The 22,512-nt window shown below is 41.2% G+C and overlaps 1 protein-coding gene and 1 pseudogene across 1 annotated transcript; both read left to right on the top strand.

Moving 5' to 3' along the window:
- Positions 1 to 4,240: 4,240 nt before the first annotated feature.
- On the top strand, positions 4,241 to 13,303 carry LOC132107382 (trace amine-associated receptor 13c-like; annotated as a pseudogene).
- Positions 13,304 to 20,599: 7,296 nt separating this feature from the next.
- On the top strand, positions 20,600 to 21,625 carry LOC132107209 (trace amine-associated receptor 13c-like). Its single transcript, XM_059513449.1, has one exon. It carries the CDS (start codon positions 20,600 to 20,602, stop codon positions 21,623 to 21,625), a length of 1,026 nt encoding a protein of 341 aa, XP_059369432.1.
- Positions 21,626 to 22,512: the final 887 nt, after the last annotated feature.

Genomic DNA, 22,512 nt, shown 5'->3' with positions numbered 1-22,512 from the left:
TTGCATTCAAGCATATACGTGACCCTGGCTGGACCACAAAACCAGACAAAAGGGTCTAGTCTATTACTGATTGTTTACTTGAATAAGGTAGAATAGGGGGATAACAGTCTCCTTAACAAAATTAAACTCTTGCAAACATCCGTTAATATTGTTTATATAGCTGATGCTAATGTAATTCTCGGCCATGACCTGTTATTTGCCTTTATATAAGCAAACTGGCAGTGAGGTTCTGCTTTAGGATTCTGGATCTGCAGTAATATCATAAACATGGGCCTTGAGCTTTAAAGCAGTGAAGACTTTCTCTCGCTGCCTTGCCACTGGAATACAAGCTGTTCACTTGACTTTCATTTGAATTGTGCAAATGTGTTCTTGTTCTTCTACATATCTGCAATCTCTGTGCTGACGGTGTGTGGAAATCAATTGTCATCATCTCAACAATTTTCAAGCAGCTACACACAGTGACCAACTTCCTCATCCTCTCACTTTCACGTGATTATGTCTGTTCTTTGGTCTGTGTCACTCATTAATGTCATGCTTGTAGCTATTGATTGCTATTATGCTGTTTGTGAGCCGCTCATGTACAGGTATGTCAAAAATGACAATTAGAAAAACACTGATGTGCATAAGTTTCCATCCGTTATAATCTAGAACCAATAGATTTGTTAATTTTGTATGTAAGAATTCCCTCTGTTGCCTTGAGACAAGCTAAAGCCATTTCCAACAAGTCAAAGAAAAGGGCATCTCAGAAAAATCTCAAATCATTGTGGAGATCAGAGGTGAAAGCAACAAAAATGTCTCTAGGTTACACATGTAACCATGGTTACTCGATGAAACGAGATGCTGCGTAGAAAAATGTTATGGGGAATGCATCCAGCATGAGCAACTCTGCATATCATGTGTAATCTGTCCAATGGAAGAGCGTGATATCACGGGCGGGGTGATGTAAGCGACCAGGAAGCTATAAAGGCACGTGCTGCGAACCATACTCTGCCCGTTCCAGAATGGGGCTACTAGCAACAGACGCACCCCGTCCAAGCGTACTCTTGCCAGAACTCCTGTGAGCAGAGCAATAGGGGGAAATGCGTACAGACGAAGCTTCGTCCAGGTCTGTGCCATTGCGTCCTGTCCCAAAGGAGCTGGATGAACTAGAGAGAACCAAAGTGGACATTGTGATTTCTCTTTAGTCGCAAAGAGGTCCACTTGAGCTTTGCCAAAAATTCTCCATATCTGCTTTACCACCTCAGGGTGCACACCAACACATGGTGACTGTGATGAGTGGGGCGGGGCCGAGAGCCGTGGGAACAGAGCATGGCTGGTTAAGTGATTGGAAATGAGCGACACTCACTGGTCTGGAGTCCCAAGGAGGAGATTGGAAGGATACAAAAGAGGAGCGACGACAGTGAAGGACCAGAGAGCACCAGGCCTGGATTTTATTTTGTGTTTGGTTCACGCTCGAGGCGGTGGGCTGGAGTGTGTTGCAGGGGACAGACAAACTCGCTGCCAGCCGCCCGTGATGTGGAGGGGCGGCTGCCATCCATGAGGGAGCGGAGGAGTCGGCGCCATTCACCAGGGAGCCGGAGCCTGCTGCCATCCAAGATGAAATTGGGAGGAGCAAGGAACGGCGGGCTCCTACCAGCTGCCCAAAACCGGAGGAGCCGTCGGCGAATTGTCATGCCGTCCGCCAAGGGCCGTCCAGTGCCACCGCCAGGCACCGCGGAGGAGTTCACCCAGCTGGTGGAGGGCCGAGGCGGCAGTGCGCCTTGGAACCGGAACAATTTTTTTCCTCTCCTCTCTCCCCTCTCTCATCTCTGTCACTCCTCATCCTTCCATCTCCTTTTCTCTCGCCTCGTCTGTCCTACCCCCAGATTCCTGCAGGTCACCGTGAGCGGTCCCCCTGGAGGGAGTGGGGGGGAGGAGTAGAGCGTAGTCTCATGGGTACCCCCCAGCCTGTGAGGAGCGATGGGGGAATATGACGAGTGGGGGGGGCGGGGGCCGAGAGCCATGGGAACGGAGCGAGGCTGGTGGAGTGATTGGAAATGAATGACACCTGCGACACTCAACGGTCTCGAGTCCCACTGAGGAGATTGGAAGGATACAAAAGAGTATTTTGGGTTTGTTTTTTTGTTTGTTTTTTTTTTGTTTTGTTTTGTGTTTTTTTGTTTTTTCTTTATTTTGTCATTAAAGTTTTATTTGAATGTCCACCGGTTCCCACCTCCTCCTTCCCGAGATTATGAAGTTGTAAAGCGTTACAGTGACCTCTCAGGTCTGACCAGGACCATTGGCAGGGTGGCCACTCATGACCGCACCCCAACCAGTGAGGGACACATCCGTCACTAGTGTTACACGGCGACAAGGAACTCCCAGCACCGGGCCCTGATTCAAGAAACAAGGTTTCTTCCACATGTCTAAGGCACGTAGGCATCGCCGTGTGACCTTGATCAGTCGAAGTGAATTTCCCCTCGGGGAAAAACCCTTGGTCTTGAGCCACCACTGTAGGGGTCTCATGTACAGCAGGCCAAGAGGTATCACGTTGGATGAAGCTGCCATCAGACCCAACAATCTCTGAAATTGTTTGACAGTGAGTGACTGGCCTTCTTTGACTCTCTCGACTGACATGAGAATCGACTCTATACAAGCAGGGGACAAACGTGACTGCATCGTGGTTGAATCCCACACTACGCCTAGATAGGTGGTTCTCTGAACTGGAGAAAGTACACTCTTCTTGGCGTTCAGTCTCAAACCCAGCTCCCGCATGTGTGCAAGAACGTAATCTCGATGTCAAACCGCCATGTGCTCTGATTGAACTAGAATCAACCAATTGTTGATATAATTTTATATGCGGGGTGAGAGTGCAAGGCCGAAAGGAAGTACACGATATTGGTACGCTTCGCCCCTACAAAGCGAACCTCAGAAACTTCCTGTGTTGTGGAAGGATGGAGAAATGGAAGTATGCGTCTATGAGATCTGATTTGACAAACCAGTCCTCGGACCTGATTTGTGATACAACATGCTTTATAGTGAGCATTTTGAACTTCAGCCTCATAAATGAGCGATTTTACTGACGCAGATCTATGATCGGACGCAACCACCCCCATCCTTCTTTGGAACTTGTGAAATACTGGCTGTAAAGACCCAGATCCCTGTCCTTAGGAGGGACCACCACAATGGCCTCCTCCCTAATAGGGTATTAACTTCTTGTTCCGTAACCAGAGTCTGCTCGGATCCGACCAACGTCGGAATAACCCCGCTGAATTTCAGCAGTAAGAGGTGAACTGAGTACGATAGCCTTATTGCCATATGCAGGACCCGTTGAGATAAATTTGGCAGTCGTTCACATGCTGCTAAATAATCTACTGAGGGAATCAGTCGAGACTGAGTCTCGAGACTGACCTCTGGTGTAACTGAGGCAGCTAAATCGCTGCCTGAGGTAGGACACCATTCCCAGCAACCGATCTAATTGTTTTAGAGACCCCCAAAGGGGTTACGAGCCTCTCAGCAACGCTGAGAAAGAAACTGAGAGCAGTGCTTGCTGGAAACCGCTGCGCCCTGGAGCTTTGGCAGGGTTGCCAGATCAATTTCCCGAGGGCACTGAGGAGAGATGGGCACCGTGTAATGCGTGTAAACCCCACTCTAACCCAGTAGGGGCCGCCCTCTGCAGTCGTGACCGAAACGTGTCAGGACTTCTTAGCCGAGGACCTCCCAGCCTGAAATATGGCCCTCAGATCCCCCTTAAGCTGGGAAAACCCTGGCTCAGACCGTTGCTACCCAGCACGGGCAGCAACGCTCTGATGATACACTGAGAGGGCTGCTCCCGCCCAGCAGCCCTTCCTGTATATATAATTTCTCAGAGTGAGATTAATGTCATTATATTCCTCAGAATTTAATGCAATCAGACGAGTAAACAGAGTATGCCCTGTTGATACAATTCATATCTAACTTCTCATAGTCAGATAAATACTAATTTAATTCCTCAGAATTAAATGCAGCTAACCAATCAGATGAGTAAACACGGTCTGGTTTGGTGTAATACACGCGTTGCCTCGGCAGCGCGCGAGCCGCTTAGTCACACAAACAGTATTAATCTCCTCTGAGATAAATAGTTGCAGCTGCGAGTTCACAGAGGAAGGAACCGTGAAAAAAAGCCGTTGTGTCAAGGCCGTTACTCGGGGGGATGGAACACAGCTCGCAGCTTCTGAACCCAGAGATCGGGCAGATCTGGCGGGTGAGGTAGGAGATAGGGATGCGCCCGTCTCCATACCCTCCAGTACATCTATCTCCAAACCCAGCGAATGCAGGCACCGCTCCACTCCGCCTCGGCGAAAGCGGGACTGACACCGCGAGAAACGCTGGCGAAGACTCCCTCTCGAGAAGGATCGAAGCGTCCACACTGGCTCGTACCAGTGCAGGCAGTCAGCTCCCTCAAGAGCCGAAACAGCATGCTTCGATCCCAGGTAAACCGAACAAAGACTGTGTGTATCCCCACTCGTGATATAGCGCGGAACACACAATCTGAAACGCGATCTGGATTCACCTTTCAGATGTCTCGTCTTAGCTTTGCTCTTTGACTATTGCTTACTCTTTGAGGAGCTAGTAGTGATAAACAACAATAAATAAGACTAACAAGACAGAATAACATGCACACACAGAGCGCTTGCTGAAAGGTGCGAAGCTGACGCCGGCTGCGCGGCACGTGCCTTTATAGCTTCCTGGTCGCTTACGTTACCCCGCCCGTGACGTCACGCTCTTCCATTGGACAGATTACACATGATATTCAGAGCCGCTCGCGCTAGACGCATTCCCCATAGTGTTTTTCAACGCAGCTCAAGTGGAACATTTCATTTGCTACATTCCCTGGTATATGAGTATGCTTAATATGAAACAATTTCAGAAGTCATCTTGTGATCCTTTCTGCATTACTCAGTTGGTTTTAAACAAATTTATACATCAATCCCTTTATTCATGTAATATCTTAGCCCTGGTTCAAAAGGTCAAATACTGCAAGCCTAAAAATACTGCAGATAGCCACTAACCAGATGAACTTATTTCCTGTCAATATGAAAATGCCTGTATTGGTTACAGAAATTATATTTGCTTTGGAGATCTTTGGTGGCCTTTTTGATCTTTACATCGTTTAGAATGACAATACACAATAAAGGCATCATAATTAGGTGATTAAAACGTTTTTATTAAAATGTGAAGAGAACTGTAACCGTTTTTGTGAACTTTAACGTAATGCTGAATAATTAACCCATGTGGCTACTTAATATCTACTTTATTTTTAACTAGTTTGCAGTGAAATAAACTTAAGAACAAGTTATAGTTTTTTTTTTTTTTGGTGAGGTAAAGCTGCGTCCGAAATCGCATACTGCGATAAGAATTTTCTACCTCAGAATAACAGCAGCTACTTCTGTGAACAGAATGATAGCCTGATTTTATGTAAGGATATAAAGTAATTTTTTGTAATAAATAAATACAAATAAAATTACACAAAAGAAACAAAAGGAACATAAATTAATTAATAAACTTGAAAGAATGCTTAGACAAATACACACACACACATACACATAAATACATTATAGAAATATACATAGAAACACACACACACATATATACACACACATCACAATATATACATAAATACATTCATAATATATACATTATAGACAATATACACACACACACACATATATATATATATATATATATATATATATATCAGCAAAAATGTGTAGCCTATTGAAATTTTATTCTAAAAAACAAAAACTACATATTTACAGACTGCGAACAGCATCATAAAGGCTGCTGTCAATGGCCTTTGACATCCAAGAGCTGCATAACATTGTGCACAGAATGAGCAGGTCAGTCATGGGGATTTTGAAGAGGCTGATTGCCTTCTCCACCACAGATGACAGGCAGTGGAAGCAGCATTTCTTCTGGTAGCTGGCACAATAGATGGCGGTCACATACAAATTGAACCTCCAGCAAGTGAAGCCCAATGTTATTTCAACAGGAAGCGGTTTCATTCTGTTCAGTTGCAGGTCACCACCAGGGGAAGTACCTTGATATGTTTGTTGAGTGTCCCGGGTCTGTGTATGATGCCAGGTTGCTGAAGAACAGCCCTATTTACACTGGAGGCCTGTATCCACCTGCAGGATAACACATCCTGGGAGATGGTGGGTATCCTTGTTTGAGTGCACACATCTGCCTCATCACTCCATACAGAGAGCCTGAACAGAATCCTGCACAGGTTTGATTCAACACCAATGATGCTCGTGCACAGAACATTGTTGAGAGAGCCTTCAGGATGATGAAGACAAGCTGTGCTCCATCTTCTTCTTCTTCAAGGCCCTGGAAGTGAGTCCTGTCTTTGTGCCAGATGTTGTTGCATGCTGTGTAGTGCTCCACAACCTCCGTCTTCTGAATGAGGACATTGCGGATCCACAAATTGTAGAGGATCATGACGATGATACACTGGAACCTCAAAACACAGAAGCCAGCACAGGAGAGCATGTGTGGGACAATCTGAGCACAGCTGTGTCACACCAGATGACCGTGTGCAGCTCTTCAAGAGCAGGATTACCTGTAGGACAATTGAACAGGTTAAGACTCTGCAAATCACTTCATGTTCTCATAGTGCTATTGTTTAAGCTTCTGTAAGTTATGAAGGTAATTTTAAGACTGTCAAATCGAGATATACATATATTAGTTATTTAAGTTATTAGTTATTTATTTACTGTATCCCTGGGGTAAATTTTAGATTTCCACTGTTTTCCACTCATTTTTGATACCCAAATTTAAAGTCCTCATCTTGTACACATACAGTTACGGAACTGAAGCTGCTGAAGTTTATTTTCCTGACATTATTATAGAAACGTCTTAAGAAATTCCCTTTTGGTGTTGCTTTAAGCTCTATTATACTACTTTATGAAAATGTTAATGTGGTTTTGTCTGAAGCTTTGTGCTCTTATCCATGTAGAAATGAAAAATAAATTAATAAATAAAGAGAATAAAGTGTGGCACTCTAAAGTGTGGCACCCATTCTCAAGACAACATTTTTCAGATGTTCAGATGTTGCTTGTTTAAAAAACAACTGGAAACTGCTGCAAAATCAGTGTGCACAACTGCTACAAAAGTTATTTGCTATTAAGCACTTTGCAACTGACAAAATAGCAACTGGAAATACCTGGAAATTCATATTATAATAAAAAAAAACAGCATAAATCAGTGATGATCCTAACATAAATACATGTAAAGAGTGTGTGTAGTTAAGATTAAATTTAATTTATATACTTACTGAATTATGCTTTCCAGTGAGTAGGGTTTCATCAGTCTCTGTAACATCAGAACAGGATTTACACATTACTGATGATTTATGATCAAACTGAGGCACCTATTAAGTTAAGTTATCCAACAATTTTTATCAACACTAGTAAAATGTAAATTAACTCGTTAAATTTTTTTAACTTTATCTCATTAAATTACTTAACGAGCCGTCTGTAGAAAGCAGCCTTAACAAGCTGAGGCACAGCCTCTGATCGATAATGATTATTAAACATATTTTTAAACTCAATTTACAAAATAGTCTCATCAGTTTACAATGTGTAATGCGGAAGTAGTAGGCCATCTGGGTACATTTCGCCTACTGTTTTTCGAATACTAAGAATTCGGACATACTACTGGCTTCGCATACTGTTTTTCGCCTATTTCGGATGCGACCTATGTCTTATATTTTGAGACAGCTGTCAAGAAAGGAGACAGACAATGAATCTTACTTTACTTTAATAACGATAACAACTAAAGAACAGATGCTCAGATACACCAGTGCTTTTTGTCCGTCCTCACCAGGGGCAGACTGGCCATCGGGAGCACCGGGACATTCCCCGTTGGCCTGACGGTCATCCTGGCCTGCCGGCTGCCGCTGTGCAGTCGATCAGGCTGACGTGCAATAGGCTGGTATGCAACTGCGAATTTATTGACGGTCTTATGAATGTACAAATGAGGCGATCGCGGAGTGAAAATGACACCACCACATGACCAAACATTAGCGAAGCACTGCCTAATTGGCTAGTCTTAGAAAATCTTAGAAAATCGCAAAAATGGAGCGTAAACGCAAAGGAGGAGCAGAGACGGAAAGGAGAAAAGCCCTGGCCACAGATGCAGCAAGTTGCTGCAAAATCCCAGCCATGTTCGCCAGTAAGGGAGCAGATCGGTCAGAATTAAATTTATATTTACTATGGTTCACTGAAAAAAACGAACCGTTCAGTTCACCACACACGGTTCGACACGTGCTGGGACCGCTGTTCAACTTAAATCTGACAAAGCATCTGTAATATTGTTTACTATAAATAACACGTTAAACAAACAGGGTTCAAATAATATATGGTTTCTGTTGAAGCATGCGCATTCTGGATTCCCAGACATTACAACTGAGCCTGGTTTCTCCCAAGGTTTTTTTCTCCATTCTGTCACCGATGGAGTATCGGTTCCTTGCCGCTGTCGCCTCTGGCTTGCTTAGTTGGGGTCACTTCATCTACAGCGATATCGTTGACTTGGTTGCAAATAAATGCACAGACACTATTTGAACTGAACAGAGATGACATCACTAAATTCAATGATGAACTGCCTTTAACTGTCATTTTGCATTATTGACACACTGTTTTCCTAATGAATGTTGTTCAGTTACTTTGACGCAATGTATTTTGTTTAAAGCGCTATATAAATAAAGGTGACTTGACTTGACAACAACAGCGATGAAAAATACCTCTACAAATCATTCACTCTTGTTCAATACTAATACGAACACTGTATCAGTGCATTCTGTTCAAGTGATAATCTCTTCAATTCTCTTTATATTAATCGAACAGCAACAACCAAGAAATCACTCACTGCTCTTGATTAAAAAGCTTTTTTTACTTTAATAAAGAATAATCTTTAATTTATAGTCCAAAATGCAATGCTGTTTTACATTTGATTACTTTAATTTCTGTACCTAAAAACTAATGCAAGACCTACCTAAAAAAAAAACCTGAAAGTCAGTTTATTTTATTTGTATCTTTACACTTTTGTATTTATTTGTGCCGTTGCTTGTAGTTAGAATATTCTTAATAATATGATAATATATATATTTTTTTCCATAAACATAGCACACACAACTATACCGAAACCGTGACTCTAAAACCGTGAAACAAACTGAACTGTGAAAAAGTTGAACTGTTCCACCCTAATATTTACATAAGCATTTGGCAGACGGACACTTTCATTCAAAGCGACTTACAATATATAAAATCTATTAAAAAAAAAAAAAATATATATATATATATATATATATGTGTATGTATTACAAATGTAGTGATAGATGTTTTGAAAGAGCATCTTAATGACAAACTAGCAAAAACTTTTACATGTGAAGATACCGTATTTTATTAGTGCCAAAATTGACCAGAAATTGATTTTACATTTCTAGCCTACAATATGTAGCCTAGTGTACAATGCTTATTTATTTTGAAGGTGACGAAGGAAGCAACAGCAACACTAGTGCTGCAAGTGCTCCTGCTGTTGAACAAGACAGTTCAGCTTTTGAGTCTGAGCAGGAACCTTCAGGTAAAGTTTAAGCTATAAGCAAAACTAAACATGCTGGCTATACTGTTAAAAAAATGTGCTTTTATGATTTATAAGGTCATCAGTAGTAGGACTGGGATCATTGGGACATACAATTGATGGCTGCATAAGTAATATAGATTATTGAAAGTGCTTATTTCATATTGCAGAGAAAAACTCAATGTGCAGAGTGAGAGAGAGGGGGATTAAGGGAAAGATTATCGAGACAGTGAATGCCTTGATACTTCTTGATACTTCACTTGATTATTTTGCCCGTCCACAGTCTAAGGATTTTGATTTATTTTTTAAGTATAACCCAATTCAAACAACTGAAAGAGCCAAAGAGTTTAGCAATGTCTGGTGGACACATGAATTGGGTGGTGGTGACTGCAGCAACAGGTGGCCCGGGGTTGAGTCAAATTCCCGGCCTGATTTACTGTCCCAGTTCGCCACTGGTCGCCGCGTTACATTCCCCCCTTTCCCCTATTCCCAGGCTTTCCTTAAGGACACATCCACAATCTTCTAATCACCTCCCCTTTTAAGAATTTGCTATAACCTTTTAGGTTACAGGAGAAACTGTATCAAAACTATTACAATTAACATATATTTACTCTAAATACATTAGTACAAGATTGTGTTTTAAAGATTTAGCTTAAGCTCTCTTAAACAATCACATGTTCCCTGATATACAGAATTTATATGCATGCTGACTTACTAGTTGTAATGTTTTTTACACTTAATAACATTTTATTTACTTTCACTTTACTTTAACGACTAACTTTGACATTGAACAACAGTCTGTTAACCACAAATCTTACCCTACTTGTAAGACACAATGTATTGCAAATTAAGTTTCTCAACTGGTTACTCACTCTACCAGACTTTGTTCCCTCCATCCTTCACTAGTCTGTGTAGGCAGTGAGTAATTTGTTTGAAGGGTGTCCTCATCACACTGAGGCCCTGTCCACACGGACACGGGTATTTTTATAACCGTGACTTTCTTTACGGGGTTCGGCCTTTCGTCCACACGAAAACGCAGTTTCAGGGCACCGAAACCGAACATTTTTGAAAACTACGGCCAGGGTGAGCATTTTCAGAAACGCCGGTTGCAGTGTTGTCGTGTGGACAGTATAACCGTGGTTTTTGCCTTGCGACGTCAGAGTGTGCGCCGTTATCCGCTGTGTTTGACGTCAGATTGTGCGCTGCTGACTGCTTCTGATTGGCCAAGGTGACTTTACAATTTGGGTTATATCGCCGCCTGCTGGTGTGGCATGCTCTTGACAGCGCTTGATAGCATGTTTTGGCGTTTTCATGTGGACAGGATTTTTTTTTTTAAACGCAGGAGGAAAAACTCGTTATAAAACGGTTATAAAAATACCCGTGTCCGTGTGGACTAGGCCTGAGCTCCTGGAAAGCATGCCATGGGCAGAGCTAAAGTCATGAGCCCTTGAGCGCCAATTCCCAAGAAACACAGAAATTTTATGCCATTTCACTTACTGCCTGCAGTTCCGAATCATGACCAGGATCTTTTATCACTGTGAATGCTTTATATTTCTGTATCAAACGATGATTAAATCCAGCATTAAACTGGGCCTTGTTTATAAAACAATGACAGCAATTGAGATCATGAGTGTTCACTTCCAGAGATTTTTTTTTAAATAATTCATTTTTCATCTTTGTCATGAGATAATCGTTTACACTATTGTAATTATCCAGTACTTTTATAAGATAAATAATAACTGAGTAATGGACAAACCAGAATATTTAAATGATGTAACTAAAACTGCATATTTTCTTCATTTTTAATGACTGCTTGGTTGTCATTTGCTGCATTTTATGATGTGGGAGGGTCATAAAAGAGCATGGAGAATATTTAAAGGCCTGGCTAGACTAAGAAAAACAGCATTTTATAGGTTCTAGTTTTCTGAAACTGAGAGCTCATGCTCATCTTTTTGCTCATGTGTTCAGTTCAAGAGATTGTTTTTATTATTATTAGATTATAAGGCTGAAGATTGTAGTTTGCACAGACACTCTTACCTTGATAAAGTGGAGAAAATTAAATATACTATGTTTTTAAAGGGCAGGTTTATGAATCGGCCCAATACATCTTTAATGCTTAGGGCTAAAAATAAGACTGAAGGTAAAAATGTTTATAATATTTACAGTATGTGGCATATAGCAAGTGTCAAAATCCATTCCTGGAGGTCCATTGTCCTGCAGAGTGTAACTCCATCCAGCTTCAAAACACCTGGAAGTTGCAAAGAATCGTAAGAAACTTGGCTGCATTACAAATCACAATCTCTTAAATAGGTAGGTACTTTTATGAATAAGTAGATACTTCAAAAACTGCAAAAAGAATATGTTCTATAAAGTATGAATGTGACATACTACTTTTGTCACATACTGTCTTTCACTTGTACAGTTGGGAAGAATGCAGTTTTGGATACAGCCCTTGATTAGCTGGTTCAGGTGTGTTTGATTAGGGTTGGCAAAACTCTGCAGGACAGTGGCCCTTCAGGAACTGAATTTTACAGCCTCATCTTAAAGGTACATACTAAAAAGTACCTTTAGTTCCATTTAAAAGGTAACCGCCCCAGTGAGAGTTTTGTACCTTTCCTCTGAGAGTGTATATTTTTATTTTTTAATGAGTGCTTGTTGGTCATTTGCTGCCCTGTGATGATGTGGGAGGGTCGGAAAATAGCATGAAGTGTATTTAAGGGCCTAACTAGTCCAACTGGAACTTAGATTTGACTTTTCAGAGACGAAGAAACCACGACGGATTTATCACAAGAATACGATCCCACTCAGTTTTGTTTTCCTGCAGTGAACAACTCTTGTCTAAAAGGGACACATCTCACTTCCCCATAGGCACCTCACCATAGGCACTACAATTCCCACAAAGCCTTGTCCCTTCATCACAGTAATTGCACTCCTGTTCATTGCACTCACGTGTCTTCACTTGATAGTCATTACCTTGCCTATATTAACCGGTCTTTTTCTGTTTGTCTTGATGGAGTCCTTTCATTCCGTCATCCAGTTTCCTCGCCTTCCGAGTTTCCTCGTCTTCCGAGTTTCCTGTTCCAGTTCCTATTCCCGTTCCTGTCCCTGTTTGTTTGATGTTTGGATTGATTTCTGGTTTTGACCCCTGCTTGTTGGATTCTGATTTGGATTACCCAAATAAATACCACACTGCGTTTGGATCTCTCGTCTCCTGTTTTCCTGGGTTCTGTTCGTAACAATAGGACATTGCAGTCTGTTTTTCAGTAAATTATGGTCTGTTTTAGACACATTAATAACTTTTTTCTTTCCATGTTCCGTCATGATTGGTCTGTATGCTAGGATTTTCGTAGTTGCAAAAAAACATGTAAGAACAATCAGTGAGGCAAACCAGCATGGTAATGAGAATGTGTTTAAAAGCTCTCGACAATCTGAACGAAAAGCAGCAAAAACTCTCGGTGTGGTCGTTGGTGCTTTTATCATTTGCTGGTTGCCATTTTTTTTAAACTTTGTTATAGATTCTTTCATCAACTTTTACACCCCACTTGCTCTCTTTGAAGTGTTTGTCTGGTTAGGCTACATTAACTCCACCATAAACCCCATCATATATGGCTTTTTCTAGCCATGGTTTAGGAAAACCCTTGCTCTCATTGTAACAAGGAGAATTTTTGAACCAAACTCATCAGATATCAATGTTTTCACAGTTTGAATTAATATTTCAAGTCAATATTTTTATATTTACTGAAATTATTTACAACAAAATGAACAAAGAACAGTGTAAATAGCATGTGTTTTATTTGTGCAAAATTAAAAGATGATTTAAGTGTCTCTGACTGGCAAAATAGGTTTACATGATATTTAGAAAATCTAAAAAGCAGCCCATCTTAGTTTAGTTAGTGAATGTGTTAAGTGCAAATGTACAGAGGTGGACAAAGTATGTAATTCCAGTACTTCAGTGAAAGTACAGATAATACTGGTCAAATATTACTCCATTACAAGTGAAAGTTTTAAAGACTGTAAAGATTTTTCCTTACTGTCATGGAAATTTTTAGTTTTGTTAGTTTGGCATTGATTGCATCAATCTCATTTAAGTATCTTTTTAAACATACAATGAATAAGGTAGTATATATAGCCCATAGGGACATTGAGTTATTTTATGTAACTTGTGCACATAACTGCTTTAAGTTGAAAAACAACATTTGAGGGGAAACTGTGTAGCAGGGATGGACAGTTTTTGAGAGTAACCAGGCATCTACGATGAGATGTGCATGAGATGTGCATGTGTTATGATGTGATGTGCAATGAGCAATATGATTGGCTCAAAGGTCCTAGTCTGTCCTTCAATGTATCTTTTTACATTCTATAAAAAGTGGGCTGTAAGTCTGTGTGTTATCTCTTTGCACACAGACTCGGAAGCTGTGTGTAAACCAGATCATTCTCTGCAGAGAATTAAAGCAATACAAAGACAAAACTCTGTTTGGTTTTTCATTCTCAGTCTCTACAAATTGTTATTGAATTAGAATTTCCACAACATTACGTAAGTAAAAGTACCTAGGCATCATTTTATTATTGTTGTATGTAATACTTGCAGTACCTAAACAAAAAGTCATGTTTTAGAGAAGAAGAAAATTCACCCACCAAGCTACAAAGTAAAAACTTTCTATTTGACGTCCTTGATAGAAATGTAGTGTAGTGAAAAGTACAATATATGTCTTTCAAATGTAGTGAAGTTAAAGTCATAAGTTTTCCAGAAAAGAAATTGTTCTCTGATTGTGTCAGAACTATTGTGGTATATCACCACTGGTGCTGAAGTCTTTTGGTGCATGAAATAACATTCATAGATATAGGCCCTACTAGGCCCAAAAACATGAGCAAAAATAAGTAATTCTGGCACACTGTGCCTTATGTATAACATTACATACATATTGCCTCCCAAATGATTAAAAAAAATGAGTGGAATTCTGATCTGATGGTCCAATCATTTCAAAATTTCATTTCAAAAAGGGGAATGCTTTAGGCACACACATTTATACATTCAGTATTATTCAACCAAATGTCTATAAAAGCCTTTATGAGCAAGGAATCCCTTATCAATTTTAATAGTTCTGTGTTGAAATAGATTTCTGCATTTTAAAATGGCGCCACAGAACACATATCCACCTCAGATCAAACTAAGTGATTTACAGTATCAAATAGGAAAATTGTGCCTCAGTGCAAAAGGACAGTAGTATACACTCAATTTTCAGATAAAGGCAGTTCATCACTGAATTCAGGGATGTCATCATCCAGTTCAAATTCAGTTCAAATAGTATCTGTTCAATCAAGTCGATGATATCGCTGGAAATTAAGTTGTTTTTTTTTTGTCCTATAATGTTTCCCATAATTTGTTTAGTTTATTACTGATTGTTTAGTTGAGTAAGGTAGAATGGGGGATAACATGCTCATTAACAAAATTAAACTCTTGCAAACATCCGTTAATATTGTTTATGTAGCTGATGCTAATGTAATTCTCGGCCATGACCTGTTATTTGCCTTTATATAAGCAAACTGACAGTGAGGTTCTGCTTTAGGATTCTGGATCTGCAGTAATATCATAAACATGGGCCTTGAGCTTTAAAGCAGTGAAGACTTTCTCTCACTGCCTTTCCACTAGAATACAAGCTGTTCACTTGACTTTCATTTGAATTGTGTAAATGTGTTCTTGTTCTTGTACATATCTGCAATCTCTGTGCTGACATTGTGTGGAAATCAACTTGTCATCATCTCTATAACGATTTTCAAGCAGCTACACACACTGACCAACTTCCTCATCCTCTCACTTTCACGTGATTATGTCTGTTCTTGGGTCTGTGTCACTCATTAATGTCATGCTTGTAGCTATTGATTGCTATTATGCTGTTTGTGAGCCACTCATGTAAAGGCATGTCAAAAATGACAATTAGAAAAACACTGATGTGCATAAGTTTCCATCCGTTATAATCTAGAACCAATAGATTTGTTAATTTTGTATGTAAGAATTCCCTCTGTGGCCTTGAGACAAGCTAAAGCCATTTCCAACACGCCAAAGAAAAGGGCATCTCAGAAAAATCTCAAATCCTTCTGGAAATCAGAGGTGAAAGCAACAAAAATGTCTCTTGGTTACGCATGTTACCATGGTTCCTCGATGGAACGAGACGCTGCGTAGAAAAACTTTATGGGGAACACATTTAGCATGAACGACTCTGAATATCATGTGTAATCTGTCCAATGGAAGAGCATGACGTCATGGGCGGGGTGACGTAAGTGACCAGGAAGCTATAAAGGCACGTGCCGCGCAGCAGGCATCAGCTTCACGTACCAGCAAGTGCCGGCAGGGGTGCCGGGGGTATGGCATCAAGATGCAGCATTTCGTTCCCTTGAGGAACCATGGTTACAGGCATAACCTAGAGACGTTCCTCTTCGGGAACTCAAGCTGCGTCGAAAAACGCTATGGGGAATGAGGTGCACATGCTGCCAGACTACCAATTCCCTGCCTAGTGTGTATCCAAAGAGCACAGCTTAGGACGAGAGAACTGAAGTGCCTGGAGTAACTGGGATATCTAGGCCATAGAATCTTACAAAGGTTGAAGGTGTGGACCACCCTGCAGCGTTGCAGATGTCCAGCATGGACACACCTACTAGGAAGGCCTTGGAGAGCGCAATACCCCGAGTAGAGTGAGCCTTGTCTCCCAACAGCGGGGGAAGACCAAAGGACTCATAGGTGGTGTTGATAGTCTCAACTATCCAAAGACTAATAGTCTGCTTAGATGCAGGAAAGCCCCTTATGGGGGGACCGTAGCACACTAGCAATTGGTCCGATTTTCTCCTTAGGGCAGCTCTGTGGATGTATGTGTCCAGCGCTCGAACTGGACACATACAGTTTAGCTTCTCTTGGTCAGGCTACCGAAAGGGAGGAGGGCAGAAGGCCTGCAGCACTACAAGTTGTGGTGTGACAGAGGAAACCTTAGGAACATATCCCACTCGAGGGTATATGAACGCTATGGCCATGCCGGGCACAAAGTCAAGATAAGTAGGGGCCACTGAGAGGGCCTGAAGATCTCAGACTCTCCTCAGAGAGGTGATAGCCAACAGAAAGGTAGTTTTGAGGGTCAGATGTCTGTCTGATATGTCTTGTATTGGCTCAATTGGAGCTTTACAAAGGGCTTCTAACACCCTGACCAAGTCCCATGGGGGAATACGGGACTGTACTGGAGGTCTCAGCCTCAGTGCACCACAGAGGAAACGTGTAACTAGGGGGTGTCTTCATGCTAGGCTGCAATGGCCGCCATGTAAACCTTCAGCGTGGAGTGGGTCAACCCTGCAGAGAGCCTGGCTTGCAGAAACTCCAGAACTGTACCAACCGGGCAATTAGCTGGGTCAAGCTGACGGTCTCTGCACCATGAGGTGAAGAGTATCCACGTCAGGGTGTACAGTTTCCTCGTTGAGGGAGCTCTGGATTGGAGGATGGTCTCAACAACCTCGGTTGAGTAACCGGATGCTACAAGCTGTGCCCCCTCAGGGGCCACACCCACAGCTTCCACAACTCCGGGCGAGGGTGAATTATTGTGCCCTGCACCTGTGAGAGTAGGTCTGTCCTGATCAGTATCTCCCACGGAGAGCCTTCGTGGAGCGCCACCAGACCTGCGAACCATACTCGGCCCGGCCAGTGAGGGACGCATCCATCACTAGTGTTACATGGCAGGAGCTCCCAGCACCGGGCCCTGATTCATGAACCAATGTCTTCTCCCTAATAGCTTATTCACTTATTGTTCCGTAACCAGAGCCTGCTCGGGTCCTACCAACCTCGGAATAACCCCGTTGAATTTCAGCGGTAACAGGTGAACTGAGTGCGATAGCCTTATTGCCATATGCAGGATCCGTTGAGATAAATTTGGCAGTCGTTCACATGCTGCTAAATAATCTACTAAGGGATTCAGTCTCTCGAGACTGACCTCTGGTGTAACTGAGGCAGCTAAATCGGTGCCTGAGGAAGGACACCATTCCCAGCATTTGATCTAACTGTTTTAGAGACCCCCAAAAGGGTAACAAGCCTCTCAGCACCGCAACGCTTGCGGGCGGAAGAAACTGAGAGCAGTGCTCGCTGGAAACCGCTGCACCCTGGAGCACTGAGGAGGGCACTGATGAGAGATGGGCACCGTGTAATGCGTGTAAACACCACTCTACCCCAGTAGGGTCCACCCTCTGCAGTCGTGACCGAAACGTGTCCGGACTTGGTAATGTATTTCTGAGTCTCCGGCCCATCAAAAGCTCTGCTGGGCTCACTCCAGTTGAAGCATAAGGGGTTGTTCTGTAGCTTAGCAATGCTAATACTGGGTGTTTTTGCCATAGGATTGCTTTTGCTCACTGGACTGCATGCTCTGCATGTCCGTTGCTTCAGGGGTGATGTGGGCTTAATGTTACATGCATGAAGTCAAACTCACGGCTAAATGACTGAATTGTTTCACTCATGAATTGAGGGCTATTATCCGTAACAACTACTTCTGCAATGCCAAATCATGCAAATGTTGTTTTGAGCTTGATAACAACTTGCTCAGCTGTGGTGTTCGATAAGTGTAAGATTTCTGGAATAATAGTCAGAGAGTACAATGTAGTTTTTCCCTTTGTACTCACATAAATCTAACCCCAGGTGCTGCCATGGTCTATCAGTTAAGGGAGTTGGGCTCAGCGGTTCTTTTGTCTGTGTTTTCCTGTATTCACAGCAGAATTCACACTTTTCAATTTTCTGTTTTATTTCAGAGGATAGTCCTGGCCACCATACGGATGTCTTTGCTCTCTCCCTACATTTGGTCAAGCCCAAGTGTCCTTCATGTATTCATTCAATAATTTATCCTCGAAGAGACTCTGGTATGATGATAAGCTTTCCTCTAGTAAGCAAGCCATCAGTCTCGGACAATTCGCTCTTGAATGCATGAAAGTCTCTCACCAAGGGATGTACATCTCGAGCATGCTCCAGCCATCCAATTGTAAATAATTTCTTTTATTTTCCCCTTTGAAGCAGGCAGGCTTTCAATGACTGCACTGATATAGCAGCTGACATCCATGTTGGTGGTGCTGTCCACGGTGCTGCTCTGTGGGCTTCGCGATAAGGTGTCTGCTACAACAAGTGTTTTACCTGGAGCATACTTAGCTGTCACATTGAATCTCATTAGTCTGAGTAAAAGTCTTTGGCATCTGATCGGTACATTGTCCAAATCTTTACAGTTTATCAGAGAAACCAGTGGCTTGTGGTCTGTAATGAGTTTAAAATGCTACATTCCACTTAGATATTTGCTGAAATTTTTGCTTTTTTTTCGCATGCCCAGACTTCAGCAAGACACTCTTTCTCAATCTGCGCGTAATGACTTTTAGCACTAGTGAGGGTTCGTGAGCAGTATGCAACAGGTTTTCAGCAGTCTCCATGTTGTTGGAGTAGCACTCCTCCCAAGCCATAACTGCTTGCATCGGTAGATACAATTGTTGGCTTCTCTACATTATAAAATGACAATACGGGCAATTTCATAAGAGCTTCTTTTAGGTGTCGAAATGCTCGCTCCTGCACTTCCACTGAGAAGATTATTCACTGTTGGACACTTTATGACATATATGGTCAGTTCGAAGTGTTTCTCTTTATACTTTATGTGACTTCTGAATTGACCCTTGCATGTCAGCTGTCCTTCTGGACTGTTACGTGTGACTTTTGCTTTGCACAGTTCTTGTTTCTTTTGTAGATTTTGAAATGTCTGTTCACTAATTATTGTCACATCTGCCCCAGTATCTATCTTAAATGCTACTGGTGTGTTTCCAATTGTCAGATTGACAGTCCATGTCTGTGTTTTTTCCTCTCTGTTGTACAGATCCAAGGTAAAATGAGTCAGATTGTCTTGACCTCATGGACTAATTTAGTTTTGCACATGCGTTTCCAATGACCTTTCTTGTGACATCTCCTGCATGCTGCTCCTAAGGCTGGACATTTCTTTATGGTTTGTCTTGGCTCATCGGCTGCAATATGTATTTACTTTTTTTTTCTGTTTGGCGCTCTCTGCTGTACTAGAGACAGTTTATAAGAGACATGCCATTCCTCAATCCTCAATACAACTACATAAGGAAAACCCGTAACGGCAAAGATGGCAGTTGTGTGCACATGTCCCACCCCTCCCGCTGGAAAGCCAATCATCTGCTTTTAACAGTCAAGCCGGGAAAACATTTAACCCTATCGTCTGGTTCCACTGACGTAGGCGCACAGTTGAGGAACCCTTGCGCATGCGTAGTAAAAGTATAACCTGTGGGGGAAAAGGCATTTTAAACCTTATTTTGGGGCAAAGTCATCAAAAATTTTCAGCGATTTTTATCATATTTCACTGCTGTTTCTATACATGCTGTTTTTATGTCCCGGTGACCAGTGAAAGTGCAGTTCTGACTCTTTGCCCATTCATTTAGATAGGAGCTGGTCTTGTTATTCTGAAATAGCTGCTCAGAGGCATTGCCAAGATGGCGGCCGAGTGGCACGACTTGCCTGAAAGGACTTTGGCTGTACTCAGACCTGTAGCCAGTACGCTGTTTAGGTCACCTGATGTCTTGAATGCTGCACATTGGATCCCCCTGCTGGCTGACTTGGTGAGTAACTTCTTCAGCTTGTCTTACCATTTGTACCACGACATCCAGAGTGAGATCTTTAATTAGGTGTAATATTTTTGACAGGTCCTTTGTCTCTAATTCCTACAACTAATCTGTCTCTAATGTTCTCATTTCTGTTAGCACCAAAATCACAGTTTTCTGACAACTCTTACAGTGAAGGAATAAATGTCTCAGCTTTTTCTCCTGGTCTTTGGGTTCCCTGGTGAAACTGCGTCCTCTCGTGTATTTATATTTGCTACCCTGTAATGCTGTGGGAGGGTCGGAAAATAGCAAGTGTATTTAAGGGCCTAACTAGTCCAAGTGGAACTTACTAGATTTGACTTTTCAGAGACAAAAAAACACGACAGGCAGGATGGATTTATCATCACAAGAATACGATCCCACTCAGTTTTGTTTTCCTGCAGTGAACAACTCTTGTTTTAAAGGGACACATCATGTTTACACACAGACTGTGGTGTATCTTGTATTGGTGTCTGCGATGAGTGTCACCATTCTAGGAAATTTGGTGGTCATCATTTCCATTGCGCACTTCAAACAGCTCCAGACTCCCACTAACATCCTGGTGATGTCTCTGGCTCTAGCAGATCTGCTGCTTGGACTGGTGGTCATGCCTTTCAGTATGATCCGTTCTGTGGATGGCTGCTGGTATTATGGAGATGCCTTCTGTTTGCTGCACTCCACTTTTGACTTGTTTCTCACATCAGTGTCTATTTTGCATCTTGTTTGTATTGCTATTGATCGACATCAGGCTGTTTGTTATCCACTTCAGTATCCTACAAGAATAACCATACCTATTGCATGGGTCATGGTAATGATAAGTTGGACTATGATTGCAGTCTATTCATATGGTCTGCTGTACTCAAAAGCTAATGAGGAAGGACTGGAGGAATATATAGAATCAATATATTGTATAGGACATTGCAGTCTGCTTTTCAGTAAATTATGGTCTGTTTTAGACACGTTAATAACTTTTTTCTTTCCTTGTTCTGTCATGTTTGGACTGTATGTTAGGATTTTCGTAGTTGCAAAAAAACATGTAAGAACAATCAGTGAGGCAAACCAGCATGATAATGAAAATGTGTTTAAAAGCTCTCGACGATCTGAACGAAAAGCAGCAAAAACTCTCGGTGTGGTCGTTGGTGCTTTTATCATTTGCTGGTTGCCATTTTTTATAAACTCTGTGATGGATCCTTACATCAACTTTTCCCCCCCACTTGCTCTCTTTGAAGTGTTTGTCTGGTTAGGCTACATTAACTCCACCATAAACCCCATCATATATGGCTTTTTCTACCCATGGTTTAGGAAAACCCTTTCTCTCATTGTAACGAGGAGAATTTTTGAACCAAACTCATCTGATATCAATGTATTCACAGTTTGATTTAATATTTCAACAGTCCATATTTTTATACTTACTGAAATGATTTACAACAAAATTAACAAAGAACAGTGTAAATACCGGGTGTTTTATTAGTGCAAAATTAAAAGATGATTTATCTGACGTTGTATCCTGGCAAAATAGGTCTACATGATTTTTGGAAAATCAAAAACAAAAGCAGTCAATCTTAGTTTAGTTAGTGAATGTGTCAAGTGCAAATGTACAGAGGTGGAAAAAGTACACAATTCCATTACTTGAGTAAAAGTACAGATAATACTGGTCCAATATTACTCCATTACAAGTGAAAGTTGTAAAGACTGATTTTTACTTAGGTAAAAGTACCTATGCACAGTTTTATTATTGTTGTATATAATACTTGCAGTACCTAAAAAAAAAAGTCATGTTTAAGAAAAGAAGAAAAATCCCCTTACGAAAGGAAAATATATTTACCAATATATTTCTTAAAATATATTTTGATATATTGTAATATATTATTTTCCCTTTTTATTTTCTAATATATTATATATTTGAATACATTTAATAATATATTGATGATACATATATTATATAATATATTGCAAAATATACAAATGATTGCCGCTTTTAATATATTGCAATATATTGGAAAAAATAAATATTAAATCCCATATATAATAATATATGCCTAATATATTACATGATATTTTCCAATATACTGCAATATATTTTTGTTTCATAAGGGTCACCCACCAATTCAAAGCTACAAGTAAAAAGTAACAACTTTCTATTTGACGACCTTGATAGAAATATAGTGTAGTGAAAAGTACGATATATGTCTTTCAAATGTAGTGAAGTTCATTTCATTTCATTTCATTTATTATACAGGAAAGGTTAAAAGTAACAGTTAAGTC

The sequence above is a fragment of the Carassius carassius genome, chromosome 27 (genome assembly GCF_963082965.1).
Source record: "Carassius carassius chromosome 27, fCarCar2.1, whole genome shotgun sequence".
NCBI lineage: Eukaryota > Metazoa > Chordata > Actinopteri > Cypriniformes > Cyprinidae > Carassius > Carassius carassius.
Note: the sequence above shows the minus strand (reverse complement) of the source record. Positions and strands in the feature narration are given on the sequence as shown.

Coding starts and splice junctions, on each gene's coding strand:
- LOC132107209 (XM_059513449.1), top strand. CDS start 20,600: ATGGATTTATCATCACAAGAATACGATCCCACTCAGTTTTGTTTTCCT.